The 27617-nt window shown below is 42.7% G+C and overlaps 1 protein-coding gene across 1 annotated transcript in view; it reads right to left on the reverse strand.

Annotated features, from left to right (window-relative positions):
• LOC124805119 (epoxide hydrolase 4-like) overlaps positions 1-25346 on the reverse strand; it is a 71214-nt gene extending 45868 nt beyond the window's left edge. The window contains exon 1 of the mRNA XM_047265572.1: positions 25091-25346. Within this exon, the coding sequence (XP_047121528.1) occupies positions 25091-25288 (198 nt within the window). The 5' untranslated portion in view covers positions 25289-25346. The remainder of the gene's footprint in view (positions 1-25090) is intronic.
• Positions 25347-27617: the final 2271 nt, after the last annotated feature.

The raw sequence follows: 27617 nt of genomic DNA on the forward strand, positions 1-27617 counted from the left end.
TGACCGAGACGTGTAACCAATGGCACCCCATACGATCACGCCGGGTGATACGCCAGTATGGCGATGAGGTATACACTCTTCCAATTTACGTTCACCGCGATGTCGCCAAACACGAATGCGACCATCATGATGCTGTAAACAGAACCTGGATTCATACGAAAAAATGACGTTTTGCCATTCGTGAACCCAGGTTCGTCGTTGAGTACACCATCGCAGGCGCTCCTGTCTGTGATGCAGCGTTAAGGGTAACCGCAGCCACGGTCTCCGAGCTGATAGTCGATGCTGCTGCAAACGTCGTGGAACTGTTCGTGCAGATGGTTGAAGTCTTGCAAACGTCCCCATCTGTTGACTCAGGGATCGAGACGTGGCTGCACGATCCGTTACAGCCATGCAGATAAGATGCCTGTCATCTCGACTGCTAGTGATACGAGGCCGTTGGGATCCAGCACGTCGTTCCGTATTACCCTGCTGAATCCACCGATTTCATATTCTGCTTACAGTCATTGGATCTCGACCAACGCGAGCAGCGATGTCGCTATAGAATAAACCGCAATCGCGATAGGCTACAATTCGACCTTCATCAAAGTCGGAAACGGTGTGGTACGCAATTCTCCTCCTTGCACGAGGCATCTCAACAACGTTTCGCCAGGCAACGCCGGTCAACTGCTGTTTGTGTATGAGAAATCGGTTGCAAACTTTCCTCATGTCTGCGCCAACCTTGTGTGAATGCTCTGAAAAGCTTATCAATTGCATATCACAGCATCTTCTTCCTGTCGGTTAAATTTCGCGTCTGTAGCACGTCATCTTCGTGCTGTAGCAATTTTAATGGCCAGTAGTGTACTTTCAATAATACATGTGTAACCAATTTGTTTCATTGAAGCCTCAAATGCTGGGGAAGAAACGGCGGAAGCAAAATTGTACACTTTGTTTTAACACTTAGTTTGTCATTAAGCCTAACACCCCGACTTTGGGGATAAATTAATATTGAATTTTGCAAGACGAAACATCAAATTTAGCAAAAAATATCACCGAATTCGGCAAAAAATATCACCAAGAGTGGCCATAAAATAAAACTATTGTTTCCCATCCCTGTCTATGGGATTAGGGTGAGGTGATTTCGCGTGCCAGTCGAGGTGCGGTGCGATGCACCCCTGGAACCACGGCGTTCGGCCTCTTGGGAGACCAGTGTGCCCAAAGCGTTCTCATCATGAAGACGTAAAATAAAGGGCATCACTTAGTCACCGAGAACGTCTAAATAAATATTCTGGTTCGTATTCACGATACCCTGAATGAGTGTGTCCATGGTACGCAAAACATACATCACAGTACTACCTGCGGCCTGAAGTATACGCTCTGCATACTGCGGGATAAATGATTCCCGTCACCTACTGTCCAGTTTCTGTGTTGTACGGCCCTTTGAAGACGTGCAGCTTTATGTACCGCCATTAGCAATATCCTTCTGCGAGGCACTCGATTCCAAAAATCCACTGCGTGCAGTTCTGTTCGCGAAGTTCACTTGGAAACTGTGCGAGGCAGACATGCAATCAATGACAGCAGCAGTTATTGTCGAGTTTGAAATCGATTGTCATTGATAAGGCGTGGCATTAGCTTACAGTCTCTGCCACCTACGATTTTTTTGCGACGGCTTTTTCTGTTACCCCGTGTTGGGTGGCTGTGGGTGACACGCTATTCCTTGTATGCACGTTGCAGAATCAGCGTGGATAAACCCACAAATCGTGCAACTTCATTCTCGATGTGTTCATGACTACGTCAATGCACGGTAGCTCGTATCAATCATTATGTCACGCTCCCATGTCGACCCATTGTAGTGTGCTGATTCAATTCAGACGACTGGCACAAACAAATCAATTTACTGCCATGACTCGTGAGCGGTGGAGAACCTCATGTCCGCCTGGTAGCAGTTCTACACTATCTGCAGCGTTCTAAAGCGACCCGTTTGTTCTTTAACCCTATGACTATCATCGGAACATATGGGCACCACGATAGGTTATCAGAGATCAGAGAACCAGTGGCGATTTGCTGCATGTTATTCCTAAGTACCTGTGTGACCTCGTAACTGGAAGCCTGTTAATGGTTTGCAGAATTCTTATAATTACAGATTACGCCTGTAGTTTGTGCAGTCCTCAAGTTTCAGTTACCCATCGACTCCGTATTGTCGCATAAAATTAGTTCGCACTTGTAGATAGCCAACCCAATTACTGTCAATGAACTGTAAGCACTCACTGACCTTTGCCACATTACAAAAAAAAAAATGGTTCAAATGGATCTGAGCACTATGGGACTTAACATCTGAGGTTATCAGTCCCCTAGACTTAGAACTACTTTAACCTAACTAACCTAAGGACAACACACACATCCATGTCCGAGGCAAGATTCGAACCTGCGAGCGTAGCAGCCGCGTGGTTCCAGACAAGCGCCTAGAACCGCAAGGCCACAGCGGCCGGCTTCCACATTACAAATGGAGCATATGTAAAGCAATATGAGTTACAGACTCGGACACATGCTCTGTCCACTGACGTATGTCTGTTTTCTTTATGTCCAGTAGTTTTAGCGCGGTCCATCTTCTGAAACCCTGGAGGTACTTACGAAGAATCCTATATGTCCTATTTCTCCCTGTTTTGCAAAATGGAACAGTGGGAAATATTCGTTTCGTATTGTTACTTCATGCTGCGACACGATTAAAATAACCGTACATAACATCTTCAGGTTCGAATCCTGCCTCGGGCATGGATGTGTGTGATGTCCTTAGGTTAGTTAGGTTTAAGTAGTTCTCTAAGTTCTAGGGGACTGATGACCTCAGATGTTAAGTCCTATAGTGCTCAGAGCCATTTGAACCAACCATTTCCCTTCTCACAATGTCTGTTTACTCTGAATCAGCCTCTTCTATGATGGTACTTGTAACTGTGTAATACAACATTAGTACTTGAAACAAAATTCCAGTAAATATAGTGTAGAGATGCAGGGCATTTTTGAAGAAGAAATTTCAATTTAATATCAAGTTTTAATCAGTTCCGTTTGATTTCAATGTTTGCGTTCTTAACGGACGGTGGACGTAAGGAACAGTGTTACAATCTCCAAAATTAATGTTGTCTTATTGTGAAAATATGGAGCTGCAGGGCTTTTGTTGTGTGCTATGTGTACCATCGAAAAATTTTTAAATCTTTTCTTACCCTGCGAAACGTTGAAGGTCATGACGGTATTTAAGTGCTTATGTTAGCTAAAACTTCACTTTCCCGGTTTCAACCAAGTCGTTTCGCTAGGCTTGCCAACAAAAGTTTACAAGCGGGAAGCCATAATGGAGTCACCTTTGGCTTACTTACTTTGTGCACAAATATATGATTGTTGCAAATTCGTTCACTTTGTCTTTTCGAATAACTACAGGTTACACGTGACCGCTTACTCTCCACGGCACAAGACCTGCTTTGCAGACTGTGTTTATGTAACTGACAACCCACCTTTGTGGACACAACGACGCATTGTTAAGAAACAGTGAGTGAACTTCATTTCTACAGTAACTATCGAATATAGTTCACTCTATAAGACGAACTTTCTTGTTGCCACAAAGCTTTGTGCTAAAATTGGTGTATCAACACAACAATTGGTGAATATTTTCTTTCATTTCTATAAATACTATGTTTCTGCTTCGTTTCTCGTCTTATAGCTCAGCGCCATGTCATGGATCGCGCGGCCCCTCCCGCCGGAGGTTCGAATCCTCCCTCGGGCATGGGTGCGTGTGCTGTTCTTAGCATAAGTTAGTTTAACTAGTGTGTAAGTCTAGTGACCGATGCCTCAGCAGTTTAGTCCCTTCGGAATTCACACACATTTTTATAGCTCAGCACAAAATATAAGACTATTGTTGGTTTAATCTACGGGTAATGGTGGTTTAGTTATTCCTAAGGCTTTTCTTTTTTGTGGTTTTCATTCAGAGAAAGTGTATGAATTTCTGGATGCTTGGTCCCTTGGGGGCTTTATGTAATTTCTTGATGAAATTTCCTCTGTTATAATAACTGGCTGGGCTCCCGACAGTAATTTTCCTTTCTCGCGTATTTAGAGATTGTGAACGTCAACAATGCTTTTAGAGACTAATATTGTTGTAGGGTACTACTAATGTACTTCGCGGAAATGAAACAGAAGCAATTAGATTTCAATGTCACTGGCTAGGATACAAGAGGATACAAGGTGACTTGGACAGGATTTGTGATTGGTGTAAAGAATGGCAGCTAACTCTAAATATAGATAAATGTAAATTAATGCAGATGAATAGGAAAAAGAATCTTGTAATGTTTGAATACTCCATTAGTAGTGTAGCGCTTGACACAGTCACGTCGATTAAATATTTGGGCGTAACACTGCAGAGCGATATGAAGTGGGACAAGCATGTAATGGCAGTTGTGGGGAAGGCGGATAGTCGTCTTCGGTTCATTGGTAGAATTTTGGGAAGATGTGGTTCATCTGTAAAGGAGACCGCTTATAAAACACTAATACGACCTATCCTTGAGTAGTGTTCCAGCGTTTGGGATCCCTATTAGGTCGGATTGAGGGAGGACATAGCAGCAGTTCAGAGGCGGGCTGCTAGATTTGTTACTGGTAGGTTTGATCATCACGCGAGTGTTACGGAAATGCTTCAGGAACTCGGGTGGGAGTCTCTAGAGGAAAGGAGGCGCTGTTTTCGTGAATCGCTACTGAGGAAATTTAGAGAACCAGCATTTGAGGCTGACTGCAGTACAATTTTACTGCCGCCAACGTACATTTCGTGGAAAGACCACAATGATAAGAGAGATTAGGGCTCGTACAGAGGCATATAGGCAGTCATTTTTGCCTCGTTGTGTTTGGGAGTGGAACAGGGAAAGAAGATGCTAGTTGTGGTACGAGGTACTCTCTGCCACGCACCGTATAGTGGATTGTGGAGTATGTTTGTAGATGTAGATGTAGATGTACCACTATTTTTATGACAAGACTCTGTCTGCGAAACACTGGTTGGGGAAAAACCATTTCCATTTCTTCACTTTCATTTGTCAGTAGTAATGTGTGTCTATAGCACAGATCAATAATCATTACTACCAGTAAAACTAATGTCTGCACTAATGCTAAACCGTGATACTCTCTCTTTAACTGGTAATGTTTTGTATTTAAAATTTACACCATTGTCCTTTCAAGCTTCTTAAATGACTACCATTCCAATTGTATACATATTTTATGGCAAATAGTTGTGAGACATAGTAAGTAAATTTTCACACTGTCCATATGTGGTCTTTAGTAGCTGAAAAATTACCTTCATTTGTTCCTCAAATTAAATTTTTTTCATTTTAGTTGATTTACAGATGGTCACCTGATACCTATACAAACTGTACTCGAAACCAGCTATGTTGGGAGAATATTTCTACAGCCGCGTAATTCCTGATATCTATATCAGTTGACACAGATAAATGTGAGATAGCGACTCATACTTTGATATCAACTAGAGGACGTCGTCGAGCTCGAGAATTCTTACTTACTTAGTCACAAATGTGTGAAGTCCACCAGCGCATAGGCTCACCTCTACTCACGCAATACTCACACATGATGTCTGTATTGAAGCAAGAATATACCTGACTTATAGCTGGTGTTTCGCGTACATAAATACAGATAAAAGAAAATTTAAAATATCTGATGCATCTCCTTTGTTATTAATCAGTTCTTATTGTCAGAGACCGAAAATCTAATTTCACTTTGGAATCTTGAGGTACTGACTCCGAAGGAAATTTTAACGGGTATTAGCGACGTGGTCTTTGAGTATGATGTTGATTTTGTCATTCTAAATGAAAGAAAACCGGTTGACAACTTTCTTTCTAGAGACTGACTTTTTTCATTCTCTCGTTTCCATGGAAAAGGTGCAACAGTTCTTAAAACAATTGTCACACTCATTCTAGTCACTCCGAGATGCGATGAATCTATCTACGGAAGGGAATATGAATGTATCAGAAAATGGACAATGTGACCTATGAAAGCATACGTCTTGTGCGGTGCTTGTTTGCACTTCTACCAGCTGGTAATTATTCTGACTAGTTGTGTGACAACTGGCAAGTATTGTAACTCGAATATTTGAATGAATATCACAGCGAATTTTTCCATTCCTAATAACAACTGACGTGTAGTGGGCTAGGTTACGAAATAGCATTTACGATAACACGAATTTCAGTCTCTTAACAGCGGATGGAAACTACAGAGCCTGGGAATGAAATGAGGCAAAATGATGACTACTAGAAAGTTTGCACTATTTATTTTCGGATCACTGTTCTCTGGCATCTAGTAAGACACTTTTAGTAATTTGAAGTGACCAGTGAATGTGCAGTGCAAATTTTAGAATTTATCCTATGCTGAGAGCGAAAAGACCGTCTGTCATCAGGAAATATGAAAGAATACGACAAGCACTGTGAATAACTTTCAACGAATATCACATTCGGAAGCAAGTTTCTTTAACCGTCAAGCAATCGAATGATCAAAAACAGCAATGTATTTGAAATGTTTACAATAAAACAGTGCACTTTCTCGATAAAACATAACGCTTATGGTAAATTTCTTTTCTACAAGTTACAGCACACTTAGGGCGAAAGAAAGAAAAATAGTGATTCTTATAGGTACTTCTCTGGAAAATGGCCACCAAAAGAGAATATTAAAGCAAATTGTTTCAGTAGACTGATACTTAGATTTTGGGTACTGCTCTGTCGGAGTTGTTGCCCAGGTAGAAAGAAGAAAAGCACTGGAAATAAAGTTATTGTGTCTGTGGCTCAAGGCTTCTATCGCCCAATTTCACTTCTGAGAGTTTCTTGCCAATATCGCAGATTATTTATTCAAGCGGCTCCATATCTGACCACGCGGGACTGTGAGTACTCTCTTCCAGAAATATCTGAAGGAATCAGCGGCAGCAGAGCCCGAAGCTCTGCACGAGAAGTAAAGGGACGCTGACTGCTATACGAAGTAACTATCGGCTGCTGCCGGAACAGTGTGTGACTTCAGCGTTCTTCAACCTTTATACAAGCGTTGTCAACAACCGTATCTATTGCGATTATTTTCTGTTTACTTGCGTCCATAGTTGTGCAATATTTTAGAAAAGACAGAATTTACCGCCAGCACCTACATCTGTACTCTTCAAACCGCTGTAAAGTGTTATTACAGTTTCTTCCCCTTCCATTCACGTATGGAGCGCCGGAAGAATGATCCCTTAAATACCTCTGTCCTCACGATCCCTATCTGAGCCATATATCGGGGTTTGTTGTATATTCCTAGAGTCATCAATTATAGGTGGTTCTAGAAACTTTGTAAGTAGGTTTTTTCGGGATAGTTTAGGTCTGAGTCAAGAGTCTGCCTGTTCAGTTTCTTCAGGATATCTGTGACTCTCTCCCACGGGTCAAACACACCTGTAACTGTTCACTGTATACGTTCGCTATCCACTATTAGTCCTATTTGGTACGGGTCGCATACAGTTGAGCAATATTCTAGAATGTGTTGCACGAATGATTTGTAGGCAGTCTCTTTCGTAGACAGATTGCATTTCCCCAGTATTCCACCAATAAACGGAAGTCTACCATCTGTTTTACCTGCACTGTTATTTCAGCCTATTATGCCATTATCACGTGACAACTTACTATGAAGTGCGTCAATGTCAATGCATATGGTTCCTTTTAAGAGGACGCTTAGCTTGTGTCAGACACACTTATACACTGCATGTTTGTAAAGAAAGGCTTCTTCTTCGTTTATATAACGTAAGCAAAAAGAGATGTGGGGTGAGATATGTACAGAAAGGGATGCTAATGTTAAATTCAGTATAGCCTATAGTAAATTTGTGTCGATATTTGAGATTAGCTTTATAAAATGTTATCCAGAACGTCGATTAAAATAGGCAAGCAATGGATAACGAAAACAATTGAAATTCCATGTAAGAGGGGGAGGGAAATTTAAATAAAGGCCAGAATAAGCCAAGGTCCAACGTTACTGGCTTTCTGCAAAAAAATAATGTAATGTTTTAAGGAAATTGATTCAAATGTCCAAAATACGCACGTTCTGACGAAAAATGAATAACTGCTTCATGTGTGGATCCACAGTCCGACGCAGTTTGTAAATGATGAATTCATTTAAAAAAATCAGTAGGCTGTCAAATTCTGTTATGCAAGATGATCTATTTTGCACCGTTTATATATTATAGGACATTGCTGGACGGTTTCCGCCTGTGGCCGTTTTCAAATATATTTGTGTGGGAGCGTCAGCGATGCTTGCGTCATATTTAAAACCTGTCTAGTGCTACATGCGAACAAACACTTGTTCCCTTCCCCGCACATACGTGGAAACTCTATATATATATATGGCCTTGCTCGTCGACTGCTTATAAGCACTCACTTTATAACCCACAAATAAACAAAATACTCTTAAGAAAAATGGTTCAAATGGCTCTGAGCACTATGGGACTCAACTTCTGAGGTCATTAGTCCCCAAGAACTTAGAACTAGTTAAACCTAACTAGCCTAAGGACATCACAAACATCCATGCCCGAGGCAGGATTCGAACCTGCGACCGTAGCAGTCTTGCGGTTCCAGACTGCAGCGCCTTTAACCGCACGGCCACTTCGGCCGGCATACTCTTAAGAAGCGACTGCCAAGTTGTTGTCAAATGCATATGTTGTGTATCACAGTGTGGTTTACCGTTGAAATTCAGAGAGCGTACGTGTCTGGAAGGGTCAGTTAATCTTCTCTACACATATCTCGCCAAAAGACCTTGAAATTAAAATTTGAGCGACTCAGTTTCTCTCGGTGGCTTACTGACACTCGTTCTTCGCATGCAGCATTCGGGACTGGGACAGATAATGGTGGAAGTGACAGTGGTATGCAAAGTACCCTCCGCCATACATCATAAGGTGGCTTGCAGAGGATAAATGTAGATGGTAGAGACGTCCGAACAACGAGCATTGGTTCCCTTAGAGGAGACATCCACACGACATTGTCTTTTACCAAACCCTATCGATTCCTTCGCGGAACATCAGTATTCGTTCTGAGTATGCTGGACAAGGAAGGCGTGGTGGGACAACATCGAGTTTTGGGGATGCTGTGATAGAGTGATGCGCCTTCATCCAGTGTGTGTTGTGCGGTATGAGCTAAGGGCACACGCAGCATATCCGTTTGTTAGATATTTCAGCAATGAATTCTATACGCGTACCACTTTAGGTCTGAGCACTAGGACAACCGAATTTTGCGTCAAGCATGGAGTCACTGTCGCGATTTCTGGAGTGAAATTCTGCCAATGGCGTCTTTTAGGTAAATGTGTTATTCATAGACGATGGTTATTTTAACAGAACTCAGTCACCTGGGAGGGCTGAGAGGACTCACTGAGATTGCTGTTGGATCTCTTCAGTAATGATTTTCGATGAAAATTTGGGTGGGAAAAGTTGGTATTCATTTTACAGGACATGTACTTGTGACAGCACGGTTAAATTAAGTGATCATCAGTTTCCAAATGGGGCACTTATGAAGCTTCCGGGTCCCACTAGGGGAACCACGGATATCATCGGACGCCTAAGCTTTTTAGAATTTATTATATTTTTTTGAAAACTATATTGTAAAATTCTTTAAAATAAACAATACTATGAAAAAGTTGCGCAATAAACTTACTAAACTCAAGGTCATATGCATATACATTCATTAATTTTGTATATTTTTCTAATCTTTGCATTCTGGTCGTTTAAATTTGTGGAGTGTTATATCGAACACGAAACTGGAATGTATAAAAGGTTTTCGTTTCAAACTGTTTTAATTGGGTCGCAAATGGTTGTGTAGTTGAACATGTCCGTCAGCTCACCTAGTTTGTCAAAGAAGCTGTCAACTTGTTCCTTGCTGAAACTTGCTCCTCACAGCAGACTCTTGGGTTCGACTGTCTCCAGCCTTAAGTCTTCATATTTTTTCATAAAGTCATAATAAGTCTTTTACCTACTTTCATTTTTGTTTTATTGAACCAATGTTTTATTTTCAGTTGCTCAGTACATTAGGTTTCAGAACTCGTAAGTTACTCAAAGGTACATACTGGCTATCTAATTTTTAACGTGGTCATATGCTTGTTCATCACTTAATCTGCTCGGAAAAACTTAATTCCTAAAACAGATTTGATGACAATTTCTTTATTTTCCAGTAAATCTTTAAAGTCTATTACAGCTGTTGCTTCGATATGAATATTTCTCACTCGCTTCCTTGATTCTCATTTCAAAAAGTCTGACTTTTTTAGGGATTCCTTCATATTTATTTCATTCCATTTATGCCCTGTCTTCTCCAACTTCACCTTCTAAAGAAAAAAAAGTTAAAAAGGTGCTATCTTTTTTTTTCGGTACAACCCAAAATTGCTTTGTTCGATATAATTCGAACGAACTGCTGTACTAGTGTAACATACTCTTTGTTATCAGTTTGGTTAGACGTTGTCACAGCCTACTGTATGGAGAATAATATCAGTTAATTGGAATTTATTTATTTACCCGTGTCAGTAGCTTCAACACCATAATAACAACAAAGGATGGATAAAATTTACAAATGGTAACATCTTGAAACTACAAACTATTTATGAACAAACATGTAGTATGTAATATTATAAACTTAACACTTTAGACCGAAAGGTGACAATGTGCAGCGCATTTAGGGTTGCCTTCATTAGCTCCTCAACAATGCAGGTGTTTGGGTATAGTTCGCATTTCATAAAGAGGGTCGTAGTCTGTTCTCATACAGCACCGTTTGGTCTTATAAACCGCATCTATTCGTGTTGCTTCTGGCTCTTTCAACTCCGGAACACACTCTGGTCAAGGTCTCCATATGTTCCACTCCTCTGTGTGTCCTAGGGGAAGTTCTTCCCTTCTAGTCTCGGAGATGGGTTTTTTCTTGCCTCGTTTCTACTCTTGTTTGTTGCAATGATTAGTGAGATTTTCTTTTGTATGTGGGAAACTCCACACCGTTTTAAATTTGCGGCGGGCTAGTTGGCATCCAGAAAGGTGGTGTGCGATGTGCATTCCATTTCGTTTCAGATGTAAAGGGGAGCCATACAGCCTGGGTGGTGTAGCTTATCAGTTAGTGTTGATCTCAAACAGCCTGTCGTGATACGGCATGTTTCATCGAGTGGTATGTCCACTTGCTTGGCATGGCTAAAGTTACACCACTCGGACATGCATACTCCGTAGCCGAGTAGCACAAAACTTGGAGTTCTTACTGTCTTCGGTTGCGCTTGCTAGTTTGTACACATTGTTGCCTTTATACACTCCTGGAAATTGAAATAAGAACACCGTGAATTCATTGTCCCAGGAAGGGGAAACTTTATTGACACATTCCTGGGGTCAGATACATCACATGATCACACTGACAGAACCACAGGCACATAGACACAGGCAACCGAGCATGCACAATGTCGGCACTAGTACAGTGTATATCCACCTTTCGCAGCAATGCAGGCTGCTATTCTCCCATGGAGACGATCGTAGAGATGCTGGATGTAGTCCTGTGGAACGGCTTGCCATGCCATTTCCACCTGGCGCCTCAGTTGGACCAGCGTTCGTGCTGGACGTGCAGACCGCGTGAGACGACGCTTCATCCAGTCCCAAACATGCTCAATGGGGGACAGATCCGGAGATCTTGCTGGCCAGGGTAGTTGACTTACACCTTCTAGAGCACGTTGGGTGGCACGGGATACATGCGGACGTGCATTGTCCTGTTGGAACAGCAAGTTCCCTTGCCGGTCTAGGAATGGTAGAACGATGGGTTCGATGAAGGTTTGGATGTAGCGTGCACTATTCAGTGTCCCCTCGACGATCACCAGTGGTGTACGGCCAGTGTAGGAGATCGCTCCCCACACCATGATGCCGGGTGTTGGCCCTGTGTGCCTCGGTCGTATGCAGTCCTGATTGTGGCGCTCACCTGCACGGCGCCAAACACGCATACGACCATCATTGGCACCAAGGCAGAAGCGACTCTCATCGCTGAAGACGACACGTCTCCATTCGTCCCTCCATTCACGCCTGTCGCGACACCACTGGAGGCGGGCTGCACGATGTTGGGGCGTGAGTGGAAGACGGCCTAACGGTGTGCGGGACCGTAGCCCAGCTTCATGGAGACGTTTGCGAATGGTCCTCGCCGATACCCCAGGAGCAACAGTGTCCCTAATTTGCTGGGAAGTGGCGGTGCGGTCCCCTACGGCACTGCGTAGGATCCTACGGTCTTGGCGTGCATCCGTGCGTCGCTGCGGTCCGGTCCCAGGTCGACGGGCACGTGCACCTTCCGCCGACCACTGGCGACAACATCGATGTACTGTGGAGACCTCACGCCCCACGCGTTGAGCAAATCGGCGGTACGTCCACCCGGCCTCCCGCATGCCACTATACACCCTCGCTCAAAGTCCGTCAACTGCACATACGGTTCACGTCCACGCTGTCGCGGCATGCTACCAGTGTTAAAGACTGCGATGGAGCTCCGTATGCCACGGCAAACTGGCTGACACAGACGGCGGCGGTGCACAAATGCTGCGCAGCTAGCGCCATTCGACGGCCAACACCGCGGTTCCTGGTGTGTCCGCTGTGCCGTGCGTGTGATCATTGCTTGTACAGCCCTCTCGCAGTGTCCGGAGCAAGTATGGTGGGTCTGACACACCGGTGTCAATGTGTTCTTTTTTCCATTTCCAGGAGTGTAGATGCTAATGTGACACCGAAGTATTTTGGGGCTGCTGTATCGCTACGTGTAGTGTCTTTGACGCCTGGTTGTTCTTCAGGTAAAAAGCACAGGTGTGAGTATTCGAGGCATTATGTTTGTGTTGGTTTTCCTTGTAGTAGACAACCAGCTGGTTCATGAGCTTCTGATTTTCGATGATGTCAGCGTTAAGTGCTTGAGCTGTGAATTACAGTCTTCTGCGTATATAAAACTTAAAATGCCTTGTGAGAGTGGCTGGTCATGGATGTAGATACTGAAAAAGAACGGAGACAGCACGCTACCCTGCGAGAGGCACCTCTTTTGTGTTCTCCACCGACTTCATTGCCCTTGAAAATTGACAAAGAATCTTCTGTTTTAGAGGAGATCTCCAATCATTTGAGCCATGCAATAATCTTAGTGCGTACGCTTTTAAGAATAGCAGTCTTACGTTGACTGTGTCGTAAGAATTTAATAAGTCTGTAAAAACAGTCCCAGTGGCATCTCTTTCCTCGATGTGTTGCGTTAATTGCAATACATGCAATGAGCAACATTTGGCTGTTCTGAAACCAGCTTGTTGTGGGATCAAATGAGACTCCCTACTTCTGACTGAGTACAATTCTTTCGAAAATTTTATAAATATGGCTTAGTAATGAAATGTTAATTACATGTGAACAAAATAAAACACTCGAAAGTTAACTTTGTGCACGGTAAAACTCACAAGGAACTGATACATTGTTGTCTCTTCGAAGCAAAACGGTGTGCGTGGTCCTCTTCCTCCGTAGTTCACAGTACAGTGGTGTTACAGGTGCTGTCACTAGTGGTAGATTTTTGATACACTTCTTACCCGAAACCATCCGCTGTTCAGTACTACCTGACTTTTCCCTAACACTTGCTGTGTGAAAGAAGAACATGACATTTTAGTGCTGATGCAGCACAACTTTGAGGAACACTGGATAGGTGTGGCAGTGTCTGCTGCATGACCATCGCGGTCGCCTGTTTTTGTTTCTTTGATGATTGCTTTGGGAGCATTTCGAGAGTGTAGCGTGCGTTTCTCCAATTCTCACTAGAGCTGTGTTGATTGTCCCAATCAGTGGTGCGTTTCATGACGTCAAACAGGACCCTTGCGTGCTCGACACAGTTTGACACTCGTTGTTTTCGAAAGTATCCAGTATGTCTTATTTATGCACTATTCAGTCACTTCTTGGTAGAACAATTCCATAATTAAGGCTGGATAACAAGCAAACTGGTTTTGTTCCACTGATTTTTGTTTACTTCTAACTAGTTTTCAGACGCAAAGATACAATTCGCTTTCACAGAATGATGTGCACTGAATTTGTTTTTTAACTCTGTAAATTACACTTTATACGCAACGGTCAACATTAAGCACAGTGCATCGTGTATTTTAATCGTGTACTGTGTCCGCCCCGATAGTTGCGTGGTCAGCCTAACGGATTGCCATCCTACGGGACCAGGTTCGAGTTCCGGCTGGATCAGGTATTTTCTCCTCTCAGGGACTGGGTGTTGTGCTGTCTTCATCATTTCATCCCCATACGGCGCGCAGGTCGCCCAATGTGGCGTACAATGTAATAAGACCTGCACCAAGGGAGGGCCGGACCTGCCCCGCAAGGGGCCTCCCGACCAATGGAGCCAAACGCTCATTTCATTTCATCGTATAATGTGGTTAATATTGTCCTTTGCGTAAACTGTAATTGACAATGTAAAACAAGTTTGCTGCACAACTTAAATGACTGGTGCCCAATTGGACAGTTCTCAACCAATGTCACGATCTCACAAACTATAACACATCGCCAAATAACCTGTAATATTGTGTAGTTTTTTAATATTGTCATTGCGCAAAGTGCAATTTACAACGTTAAAAAACAAGTTTGGTGTACATCATTCTGTAGAAGTGGATTGTATTTTTGCTTATAATGTTTGGTTATGGGTACCTAAGAACTAGAGCCCTTTGCGGAGGATAGTCAGATGTTTCCTGAGGATGGTCCAGAAAGCCGAAAACCAGTTAGAAATAAACAAAAATTAGTAAACGAAAAATAGTTCACTTGTTATTCAACCTTAAGCATCCAATATGTAACAAGACTTAGAACAGACATTTTAACACCTATTGTAAATTTTTTGGAGCATCGCTTTAAAATGTAGTTTTCTATATAAGTGTTGCTACCCAGTCTAAGGGTTGTCTCATATACGCAATGCATAAAGGACGAAAAGAGGATGTAGTCACTGAAAAAAAAAAAACTGATTCTCTGCGCTTGACCTGCAGCCCCAAAAGCCTGAGATGCTCAATTATTAAATTGTATTGATTGGCGACTCCATGGCGTGTTGTGTGCACCACGACAAAATAGTGGATAGAAACGGAAGGAAAAGCAGTATTGGCCGCATTTTGTTGTTTTATTGTCAGCAACATCGATTTTCGGTCACTTAGTGACCATCCTCAGTGCTGTAATATACAGTTAACATTGGTAGGCACTGGTATCAAGCTATAACCACAAGTTTAGGGCGATCACATAAACATAAGTGATCGCACATAAACATAAGTTTATGTCATCGCTCTAAGCTTGTGGTTATAGCTTGATACCAGTACCTACCAATTTTAACTGTATATTACAGCACTGAGGATGGTCACTAAGCGACCGAAAATCGATGTTGCTCACAATAAAACAACAAAATACGACCAATGCTGATTTTCCTTCCAATTCTATGAATTATCAAACATTCCAGATTCGTAAATGGATTACTCTTGACATTAGCCAATAATTTTAAAAAAGTGGAAATAATAAACATGATTATTTACGCCCTCAGACTAACGAAAATTCTGTTTAAACTCGGAAGAAGTACTGCACAACATTCATGTACATGTATAACAGTCTAATCTCAAGAGCAGATTTTAAAAGACAGTGAGGGTAGGAAAATAAAGTACAGGGGTTTTAAAAATAGGTGTCACATATTCCTACAAGAGGTAATCAAAACTAGAAGTAAAGTTCCTATAATGATAATCCGAAAATCAGTAAGTAAACTGTTGAGATATGAGCCATCTGTCCTCCCTTTGCCATCTGTCTGCTACGTAGACGTATACAACATGTTACGAATTGTTGCATGTGCGTTCCTCGAATCCTGACGAATTCTTCCGAATTTCTTCGCAGTGTGTCACACACTTTTTCAAATTCACCTGGCTCAAAGTCGGATTGCGCTATATATGTTGGTCACACGCTACTGTAACGTTTCATATTGTCGGTGGGTTGGGCGTACACCAATGTCTTTAAATGCTCCCATAGCGAGAAATCAACGGATTCGTGTCCTGTGAACGGCGAGGCCGTTCTACCGGACCTCCTCGATTAATCCGTTGCCCAGGAAACGTTGCGGTGAGGTAGTGTTGCAAGATCCGTAGAAAAAAGAGTGGTATCCTGTGGTGCATAAGCCACAGTCCTGGTCTTCCTGCAAGAGGAACGTCCTCCAGAAGCACTGACAATTCATCGCGCAGTAATCGGCGATACACATCACCCGTTAATCTGTTTAGTAAAGTATATGACCCTGTGTGGTACAATTTTAGGAACTTTTCTCCTAGTTTTGACTAAATATTGCCTCCTCTAGGAATATGTGGCACTTCTTTTTAACATGCATGTTTTCCACTGCAGAGCATGGAAGACAGGATGACTTGCCTGTAAGGCTTACGGACATGACTGAAGTTTATGCAGTTTCTATGGCATCCATTCTGTGCATACCGTGACATATGACAGAAAGCTGCCTTTTAAAGCGTACTTCAACCTCATTTCCTCGAAGGGCCGCTAGCGATAACGTAGGAACTGAATCTATTAACAGCGGACTTTGGACTGCTTATCGTTACGGGTAACTCACTGCTCACCAAAGTGCTCTTCAGACCTAGTTCAGAAGCCCAGTTCTGTAAGCTTTTCTTTATGATGACATTTGCTTGAATAACACCTTTGAACTACGGTTTAGCAGGTACAGCATATCCTGCCAAGACTTATAAAACTTTTTCACTCTGCAGCGGCGTGTGCTCTGATACGAAACTTCCTGGCAGATTGAAACTGTGTGCCGGACCAGGACTCGAAGCCGGGAGCTTTACTTTTCGCTAACAGTTACTCTACCAATATGAAAAAAGAATGTGGATTTGTCAGACAGTTTACTGTCATGAAAAAGAGACAAAAAGTTAAATCTATGTAAGTTCTTATAACACCGCTTACCATATGATGCTGTATGTACAAAAGTCAGATGACTTAGAGAGAACGGATGATGAAAAAGATTTTTTCATAGTTTTATAAGTAAAGTAGGCCAACATCCGATGTAAAAGAATACATTAAATAATGAACAAACAAAAAAAGTAAACGTTAGAAATAAGGAACTTCATTTGTGTTTAATGAATATTACAGGAGTCATGTTTCGGTCCTAAATATTTTTTGTTTCTCTAAAAAAGTTCTACTGCTGCCTTAATAAAATCTATGCGAGAAGCATACACCATCTACGACCGTCATAACTTAGCAAAAGTTCTTTCCGAAAAACCGAGAAAATTGTGGCTCTATTTGTTTATTTGCTATTTTCTTTTAGTCTGTTATCTAGATACAAGAACAGACAAAATGTTGCACATGAATTGGCGTGAATATAGCACATAATATTTTAACGTAACTTCAAATGTGTTAGTGTACCTAAGCGTTATGTTATTATGTTTAAGGGAAAAATCTACATAAAATACCTACATAAAAACAGAAAAAGTCCCTAAGCGGGTCTAAGGCTTCCATGCAGTCATTTTCTGACCAGTCTGGTGTTGGAATAGCTAAAGGAAAGCCGAAGTTTTAAATTTCGCGTTTACGAAATCGTTAACGCAAGAGAATCATACAAACACACCGTCGTTTGGCCGTCGCACAGACTCCCATGTGGAGGTTATAGTAAAAAGCATCACTGGCATAAAGAAACAACTCAAAGAGTTGAAATCAAATAAGTCGCCTGGTCCTGATGGACTCCCAATTCGGTTTTGCAAAGAGTGCAGTACGGTACTATCGCCCTACTTGGCTTTCATTTATCACGAATCTCTCGCCAATCGCGAAGTTCAGAGTTCTGGAAAAAGTGCAGGTGACTCCTGTACAAAAGAAAGGTAAAAGAACGTAGCAGCAAAATTACAGACAAATATCCTTAACATCGATTTGCTACACAATTCTTGAATATAGTCTCAGTTGGACTGTAATAAATTTTCTTGAGGCGAAAAGTTTCTGGCTGCGAGTCAGCGCGTTTTAGAAAGCATCGCTCGTGCGAAACTCAACCTGCCCTTTTCTCACATGATGTCCTGCGAGCCATGGATGAAGGGCAGCAGGCAAATTCCATGTTCTTAGACTTCCGAAAAGCACTTGACACTGTTCCCCACTGCATAGTGCTAACGAAGGTACGGGCAAAAGGAATAGGTTCCCAGATATGTGCGTGGCTCGAAGACTTCTTAAGTAACTGAACCCAGTACGTTGTCTTCGATTGCGAGTGTTCATCAGAGGCAAGGGTAACGTCAGGAGTGCTGCAGGGAAGTCTGATAGGACCGCTGTTACATTCTACAAACATAAATGATCTGACGGATGATGATGATGCTGTGGTGTACGGGTAGGTGACGAAGTTAACTGGCTGTAGGAAGATACAAGATGACTCAGCAAAATTTCTAGTTGGCGTGATGAATGGCAGTGTGGATGTGTTGTGTTGTAGTGCAAAGTGACATAGCGAAAGATGGCACGTAATTTGTCTCTGTCGGATCCATGATGGGAGCGAAAGTGTCTTCATATGATATACTGCTTCACACCCTAACTAGAAATTCTTCTTTCTCATGGAGATATCAAACTGATATAAATAAAAAAAAGTTACCTGTTTTCCTGTATAGCGCACAGATTTTCATGTTCTGTAATAATTTACGTAGGTATTGGGTGTGATTAAAAAACACAAGTGGTGCAGTGCTTTATTACTTAAATAATTATCGATACGTTTTCTTGCTTTCAAAAACATCATGTGTGATGGATGAAATTAAGATAGCAAACTGTTTGAGACAGTTAAACAGTTTTGCTGAACCTAACGTTAATTTGGTTCTACGTATGTTGAAGAAGAGGTAAATCTCCATTTAAAGCATTAAATTTTGTAGATCCACAGAAAGATTTTGACGGTAGGAGGAATAAAAGGAGTGGAAGGTTATATGAAACCTGAACGCTTACAGCAGCAATAGGAGTCGAAGTACATGAAAGTGAAGCAGTAGATGAAAGAGGATGGAGGCAGGTTTGATATCCTCAGTGTTATTCAGGCTGTGCATTAATCAAGCAGAAAAACAAACCAGGGAGAAATGTAAAAAGGGAGTTAAATGTAGCGGAGAATACATTAAAAGTTTGGGGTTTGCCAATGTAATTTTGTCAGAGACGGCAAAGGACTTGCAAGGACAGTTGAACGGAATGGATGATAACCAGAGAAGAGATGATATGATAAACTTTAACAAAAATAAGATAAGAATGATGGATGTAGTCGAATTAAATCAGGCGATTCTGAAGGAATTAGATTAGGAAATAAGACACTAAAAGTAGTAGATGAGTTTTGCTATTTGAGCAGCAAGATAACTGATGATGCTAGAAGTAGAGGGGGTATAAAGTGCAGACCAGGAGTAACAAGAAAGGCATTTTTGAAAAGAAAAAAGTAAATTTATTAATATCGAAGATAAATGTAAGTGTAAGGAAATATTTTCTCTAGCTACTTATCTGGAACGTACGGAAGTGAAACGTGGACAATAAACACTACAGACACGAAGAGAATAGAAGCTTTTGAAAAGTAGTGATGCACAAGAATGTTGCTGATTGGATGAGTGATGAAATAACTTATGAGAGGGTACTGAATGGCATGGGAGAAAGAAAGAAAAAATTATGGCAGAACGTGGATAAAAGAAAGGATCAGTTGATAGGACACGTCCTGAAGCATCAAGGACTGTCGGTTTCGTAATAGAGCGTGTAAGGTGCCAGGACATGGGCACTTACACGTTAGCTTACCAATATTAGTATTAATAATAAAGGGACTGGTAAGGGCATCAGATCATGACTCTATTGAATTATGATAAATATGTGGCGCTCCCGAGCAGTACTTCCTGCATGTCTGCAGGATTGAGCCACTAACTTAAAGCGTTGGTGAAAAGCGTCGGAAGTTGAGAACTGTGGAATGTAAAGTCTGCAGATGGCCGTAGCTCGCCGGGCCGCCGTGGGCGGCAGGTAGCGTTCACCGGACACGTGGGACAATACGGCGCTTTTGGGGGTAGCCCGGCATCCGGAGCCACCTGTGCTGGGCAACACGTGGCGAAGACGGGAATTTCGTTTGCCTAGAGCGTTATGACCTACTCGATCGTTGGGTCGGTCTCAGTGGAGAGATTTCGGCGATGATAGAGCGTTCGACATTGGCCGAAACTGAGTATCTTCCGCCGGCCGCGGTGGCCGTGCGGTTCTGGCGCTGCAGTCCGGAACCGCGGGACTGCTACGGTCGCAGGTTCGAATCCTGCCTCGGACATGGGTGTGTGTGATGTCCTTAGGTTAGTTAGGTTTAAGTAGTTATAAGTTCTAGGGGACTTACGACCTAAGATGTTGAGTCCCATAGTGCTCAGAGCCATTTGAACCATTTTTGAGTATCTTCCGCCGCGTTTTCGTACGCGTGGGAGACGAGAGAATTGTGGAGGGACTTCGCCTTCAGCCATCGAGCAGTACGGACTTGGAGACGGCGTCTTGGCCATCGTCTTCGAAGGGAGATATACGGTCTGTATCGCAGCATTGCACCAACGCGTGTTCCGTGCAGAGTTCTGCGGTTAGAGCTCTTTGTGTGCTCAGAAGCGAGATTTTCACCAACGCCTAACCACTTCCAACAACTTGCCCAATGTTCTCGATCTAGAAGTTATCCTTGCTAGGTGCCGAGTATTTATCAACGCAGCTGCCGGTAATAGGGGCGCGTAATTGCAAATTGTTAATATACAATTCTCAGGAGTGTGTGGGTGGGCAAAGAGATTCACACTTTTTTTTGTAAATTTTGTCAGTTGTGGGGAATATCAAATTAAAATGCCAATATTACGATCGAATTATCGACTTCATTGTAGCTAGTATTTACCATGTCCCAGTAAGCTTTAAATGTACTCTAGTCACTGCACAGCTTACCTGGACGCGAAGGAAAGAAGGTTTGCAGTCTTCTACGTCAGCGACGGACAGATAAGCTTACAAGGGAAGCATATGGGCGGACGGGGTGGGGGGGGGAGGGGAGGGGGGAGCTGAAGTTGTAGAGGGAGACAAAGGCTTGAATACAGCAAGCAGGTTCAAATGAGTGTAGGTTGTAGCAGTTATGGAGAGATGAAGAAGGAAGGGAGATTGCGATTTAGTCCCGTCGAAAACAAGGTTATTAGAGACGAGGCACAAGCTTGGATTGTTTTGTTAGAGAGCAGGAAATTAGCTGTGTGCTTTCAAAGGCATACCAGCTTTTCCCTGAAAGTGATTTGGGGAATTCACGGAAATCCTAAATCTGGACTACCAGATGTGGATTTGAACCGTCGTCCTCCCGAATGTCGTGATGAATAGGCTTACACAGGGTACATTAGAGTGGAGAGCTGCATCAAACCAGTCTTCGGACGGAAGACAACGTTCCACAGATGGTGCATGAATTAAATCACAGCCAGTGTGTTTAGTTTTACGCTACAGTCTTATGCAATGCTTATGCAACGGTGGTTATGTTCTCTGGAATTTCTTACTACTATGATTACAAATAGTCTCCCGTGATAAATTTTTGAGAAACCTTGCGACAGTCTTGTAATGCACGGCTCTTAATTGAATTGACTCTCTTCAGATTAGACTTAGATCTACACTCAACACTTCATTGACGAAAAGAATTATAAGCAACGCATTGTATGCACTTGTTGCAATCTCTCTATGACGATTTGAACCCTGTAAGTTTTCTCCGTTTCAAAACATATTCGTTACCGGATGAGCTACTAGCATACCTACAGGTTGGTCAGAAACAGACTGAAAAGATTATAAGGGTGCTACAGGGTAGATAGTGCTTAGAAATCATTGTTAACAAAACTATTCGATACGTTGCGCCGCTTCCGAGTTAATTAGCGCTGACATTAGTCGATCAGGACGTTACACGCGCAAATTCAAGCAGCTCGCCATTGTCGGTGACGCCAAAGGTGTTGTTCGTTTGGTTTTCTAAAACCGAACAGCAGAGCGATACAAAAATTAGACATGGGACGGTAGTAAGGCTCGAATCGAAGCCAAAGGCTGAGCAGTCTCGTACTATGAGAACAACTGACCCTTGCTACCTGTATCTCCGGCGGTCCGCTTGACTTTGCGAGCGCATCGGCCTGATTGGCTATCTTTACTACTAATTAATTCGGAAACGGTACAATGTATCGAATTTATTTCTTAACAACTGTCTCTCAGCACAACGTACCCTGCAGCAGCCTTACGAGCTTTTCACATTGTTTCTGTTTATACAGTGTGTCCCAGGAGGAACGGTCTGTATTCACGGATATGACAGGAACGATCATTCGAAGCAAAAAATGTTTAGAAAACATTGGCTCTAAAATGCATATCTTAAGAGCTATGAACACTTCTCTACCTTCGCTACTGTGAAACACGTCTCTTCTACAGAAAAAGTTCTAGGAGCTCTTAACGTATGCATTTTTGAGACCGTGTTTAGTACACTTTTTTGCTCCGTATGAACATTCTTGTTATATAGCTGAATATGGACCATTCCTCTTGGGACATACTATGTTTAAGTTACTGTCATCATCATATGAAATCAGTACTCACAATTAAACATTGTAGTCACTCTTAAATTCCATAGCTATGCGTACCAAGTATAACAGTCTGGTGCTTTATTTGCCTTGGCCTCAACTGGCATAAGCAGAATGCTGCGTCAGCGACCCTGAACTAGTCTTCTGTCCATGAAAAGCGAAGATGCAATACCTTCTTTCAGATTTTTTTTTTTTTTTTTGTAAAAACGGTTTATTATGATGTAGTAGTATATCATTCCTCTTCGCTCTGTCAAGAAGCATGGGACTTCATTTACAGCAGTATATTCCAAAAGCTTATTTTTTATCAAACATCACAGAACTTGGCTTATATGAAACATTTAATCATCTACTACCATTGCATTTCGTCCTCGCAGCTAACAGCATTATGCTATGGAGGCATAATTTATTTCCTCCACACTGCAGACGTCTACACTACAGAACATCCTTCCTCTACTTCTCACATTCCGTCTAAAGTTGTTCAGAAGAGCCGCCGGCCGCGGTGGCCGAGCGGTTCTAGGCGCTTCAGTCCGGAACCGCGCGACTGCTACGGTCGCAGGTTCGAATCCTGCCTTGGGCATGGATGTGTGTGATGTCCTTAGGTTAGTTAGGTTTAAGAAGTTATAGGGGACTGATGACCTCAGATGTTAAGTCCCATAGTGCCCAGAGACATTTGAACCATTTTGTTCAGAAGAGCCGAGTATATTTTATCTATTTGTACTGACTCTCCTCTCTTTTCCTTTACAGTTGGTGCTGTTGATTCCTATCTCTGCCATGAGTAGTGATTCGTCAGAGGTACACACAGTATTGCATAACTTGAAAGTATCAGAAGTTTTCGTTGTGGTAAACAGTGTAAAAAATGGTTCAAATGGCTCTGAGCACTATGGGACTTAACATCTGTGGTCATCAGTCCCCTAGAACTTAGAACTACTTAAACCTAACTAACCTAAGGACATCACACACATCCATGCCCGAGGCAGGATTCGAACCTGCGACCGTACCAGTCGCGCGGTTCCGGACTGCGCGCCTAGAACCGCTAGACCACCGCGGCCGGCGTAATCAGTGTACATATCTGTTATTTGGTCGGCAAGGAGGAAGACAGTTTCGATGCACCGATTTAAATCTGGAATCTCTCTGCACTTCCTCTTAGAATGAATGGGTGTGGCATTGGCAAAGGTGATCAGCCCATCTGTGGGAAAACATCAAATTTGTCAGTCCTCTTGTTGCTTTCTGAAAGGAAAGGAACATGTGCTGGCATCAGGCTCCGTTGTCTCTATTTCTTTCACTCCACAAAATTCCAAATCAACACGAAGACAGCGCCACATTAGATAATGTCTTTTCGTGGCCATATGATAGGAATCGGCACTTATCACTTCATAACATTTCGTCGAGATAACAGCATATCACATGTATATCTTGTCCATGACAGCAATGTGGAATTCCTATATCGTCTCCAGTGATCATAACTGACAGAGATAGTGCATTAATTAAGAAACTGGACCTTTATTCACAGTAGTAACAGAAGTAAATGTATATTTGGTTTTCCACAGTATCGTGAGAAGATTTCAAGCTAATGTTGTGATAGTTCATAAAGAAAAGCTGCAGCCAGTTTTTTCATTCATCCTGGTCGAACTGAGTTTGTGCTTCGTATACAGTGACTTCACTGTCTAACGACTGCCAAACCCTAACTCGAAGGCATATCATGCTTCCATGAGGCGTATAAGTTGATTTTACTTCGTGTAGCGCTAGAACAATTTACAGTGGCTCCGATTTTTGGAGAATACGGAGGATATCCTTAACATGCCATCATCATTTAGGTATTCTGTGCATTGTCAATGACACTGAACTCGCTAGCTCAGATGATTTCTTCAGTAAGCAGCAAACTCAATCGAGACGAGAATGCCTTCATGAGCAGTTGTCTTGGCCGTTGGGGAAAAATCTGAGCTGTGTGGTCATGATCCATGAAAATCTTTTGTTCGTGATGTTTTCATCCAGATCTGCGTTGGGCATCATCGTAGGTGCTCCTTATTTGGCTGAGTGTGGTCAGTTGGCAAAACGGCAGAAACATGAGTACCTCTGAAGATGTCCAACACAGCTCTGAACAAGACGTCAGGAGCAAAAAAGTTTCATAGACCACGACCATACCGTCCAGAAGTTCCATTAGCAGTAGTGGTCAACCGCTGGTCTCTTAATTAGGAGTGTTGCGGTTACGTTTCACTTTGTCCATTTATGCTTGTTTGTCTTTTTTGACATCATCAGCGAAATGCTGTTGTGTAGCCTTTCTCCTTTTCTCTTTTCCTATATCTGGAGTTAGTGTCAAATGTTCAGCAGCCACTAGATTGACTGGATGTTAAATTATAACTCTCGTCCCTCCTCCTTTGTCTGACCATTGCACTCCATTTTTCATATTGCACTCCATTTTTCATATTCTGTGTTTTGATTGTCTCCAATTCATGGATGCGACCACATATCTGTCAAGATAATGCTTTGAGCTTCCGCCCATCCGAGTTTATCAAGTGATAATTGATTGGCATGAGAATTTTTATCAAATAGTTCAAATGATTGTAAAGAGGAAGAAAGCTGCAATTTGGCGTACCTTCAGTTGAGCATAGCGATGCTCCCCAAGGGCGGGGTCGCTGAGCACAGCAGGCGGCGTCGGCCGCTTGACCACCCTCCAGAAGAAGTTGGTGGGGTTCTTCAGCCAGCGCCAGAGGTTGCGCGCCAGGAAGTGCGCGCCGTACACGCAGGCGGTGAGCAAGGTGGCTACCCTGGTCAGCAGCGTGACGAAGTCCATCGCGGCGACTGAGGAAGACGGCGCAGCGGGCCCTAGTGCAGGCTGTTATTGCCGCTCGGCGCAGTGGCAGCTGACACACGCGGCGCGTCGGGCTGCGCTCGGCCAAGGTCGCGCGCCTCAGCCAATGGCGAGCCGGCGGCCCATGACGTAGCAGCGCGCCGAGGAGCAAAGGTAACAGCAAGCGGACGTGTTCGCCTCTGCCGCACACAGGAGATTAGTGACCGTGCACATTTTGTGGCTGGTTATGCTGACGAAACTTTTATTGTGTGGTGAAATGTCTTTAACGGGAGAAGCGGAATGTCGCAATCTATCCTCTTTCAGACACGCGCTTCCACTCGCAAACTTCGCAAGCCGTCGTGCGTTACATTGCGGAGAGCACAGAGCATCTCGTGGTTTCAGTACTGGGGAAGGCTACGAATCTGTTATCAGTGTGGTCAACTATCAAGTGCCGCCGAGTTCTACCGACTTCCTAGTCTTTGTCCACTTACGTCTCAAAATACGTGTGTTTGGCAGTCGTATCTTACGTACACGTAACGAAAACCTTCAAAATGCACCTCAGTAAGCTGGAAAGACTAGACCAGTGGTTCGCAACCTGGGGAAATTACCCCTTGAGGGGTAAAATGAAATTTTCTGAGGGGTTGGCTCTGAGCACTATGGGACTCAACTGCTGAGGTCATTAGTCCCCTAGAACTTAGAACTAGTTAAACCTAACTAACCTAAGGACATCACAAACATCCATGCCCGAGGCAGGATTCGAACCTGCGACCGTAGCGGTCTTGCGGTTCCAGACTGCAGCGCCTTTAACCGCACGGCCACTTCGGCCGATTTCTGAGGGGTGAAAGCTAAACTATTCGATTCTGTTTCAATCACGGAACTAAATTATTTTCAAAAAATCATTACTATTATCACTATTTTAAGACTCTAATACTGTTTATTAATAAGTTATCAGTAATTACTTATTCTCAATTAGTAGCATTAATGAGATGGAACTTACAGGTTCCTCACACAGTCCACTCACTACGCACACGATTTTTGTCGTACATCACTGGCGATAAAAGTGATACATACACATAGAAAATGCTAAATATCACAAGAAAATGTCTTCTCCAAGTTATAGACAGTGCCTACAGAATTCCACAAATTGCTACATTACTCACTTCGAAACAGATAAATCAATTAATTGACGGCACAACACAGCAGTAAGTACACAGTCAGTAACTACATAAATGCTGTACACAGTATTAGTATTATTATTTTATTATTACAATTGCTATTAGTGGCTCTGGTCAGACACAAAGAATTAACAGCCTGAAGTCCTCCAATTTTTGTCAGTTCAGAGGTAAGGAGTGCAGCAATCAAGTGATTTACGAACAGTAAGTAAAGTTCTCGCATTTTAATCTGGTTGCGGCAGTGGAGAAGAGTAATGGAGGTGAAGTATGTGTTGTAACAAGTGTCTACCATCACTGTTGATAGTTAACTTTCTTACCTGAAGAGGAGCACTTGCGATGCACCACTAATTCCTTCATCAGTCATTCCAAAACACACGTACACATACACAAACTAAATACCATTCCTCTTTCATCATTTTAAAAATAAAAGTATTCCAAGAAAAGTCTTTCATTCTACTGTTTAGTTAGATGCTAAGGTTGGTGATAATGTGGGGGAGTTGAGGGGAGGGAAATAGATGCTGGAGGGGGTAGGCAGGGGTACTAGCTAACGTCTAATTGCGCTCAGAGGTAATTTTGTAAGAAAGGTTGGGAACCACTGGACAAAACTATTTGAGGAAAATAACGCAGCTATTACAAAATGAAATGCACTATGTAAAAAAGAAAATGATGTCTTTATTTGAATCTTTTCGCAGTGAACGACAAAGAGAAACAAAGAAAACTGGTAGTAAAGTTTTCCTAAAAGAGATCTTATTGTCGAAAATTTTAGAGCCTACAAATTTCAATAACAAGTCGAAATCTGAAGCTTTCGTTAGGGAAATAATTATGTAATAGCCCATGTTCGAATTGAGCTTTCAGGTCACTCAGTAATTTTGTCCCACCTACTGCTCTCTGCTTTTTAAAAGAGAGGTCTCCCACCAGCGTCGTTATCTGGTCGCTAGTGCATCTGCGTTCGGCTTCCTAACCACAACAAACGGAGCAAACGCCTGATCTGAAAGGCCGGCCGGAGTGGCCGAGCGGTTCTATAAGCTACATTCTGGAGCCGCGCGACCGCTACGGTAGCAGGTTCGAATCCTGCCTCGGACATGGATGTGTGTGATGTCCTTAGGTTAGTTAGGTTTAAGTAGTTCTAAGTTCTAGGGGACTGATGACCTCGGAAGTTA

Source organism: Schistocerca piceifrons, chromosome 7, assembly GCF_021461385.2.
Source record: "Schistocerca piceifrons isolate TAMUIC-IGC-003096 chromosome 7, iqSchPice1.1, whole genome shotgun sequence".
In the NCBI taxonomy this organism is placed as follows: domain Eukaryota; kingdom Metazoa; phylum Arthropoda; class Insecta; order Orthoptera; family Acrididae; genus Schistocerca; species Schistocerca piceifrons.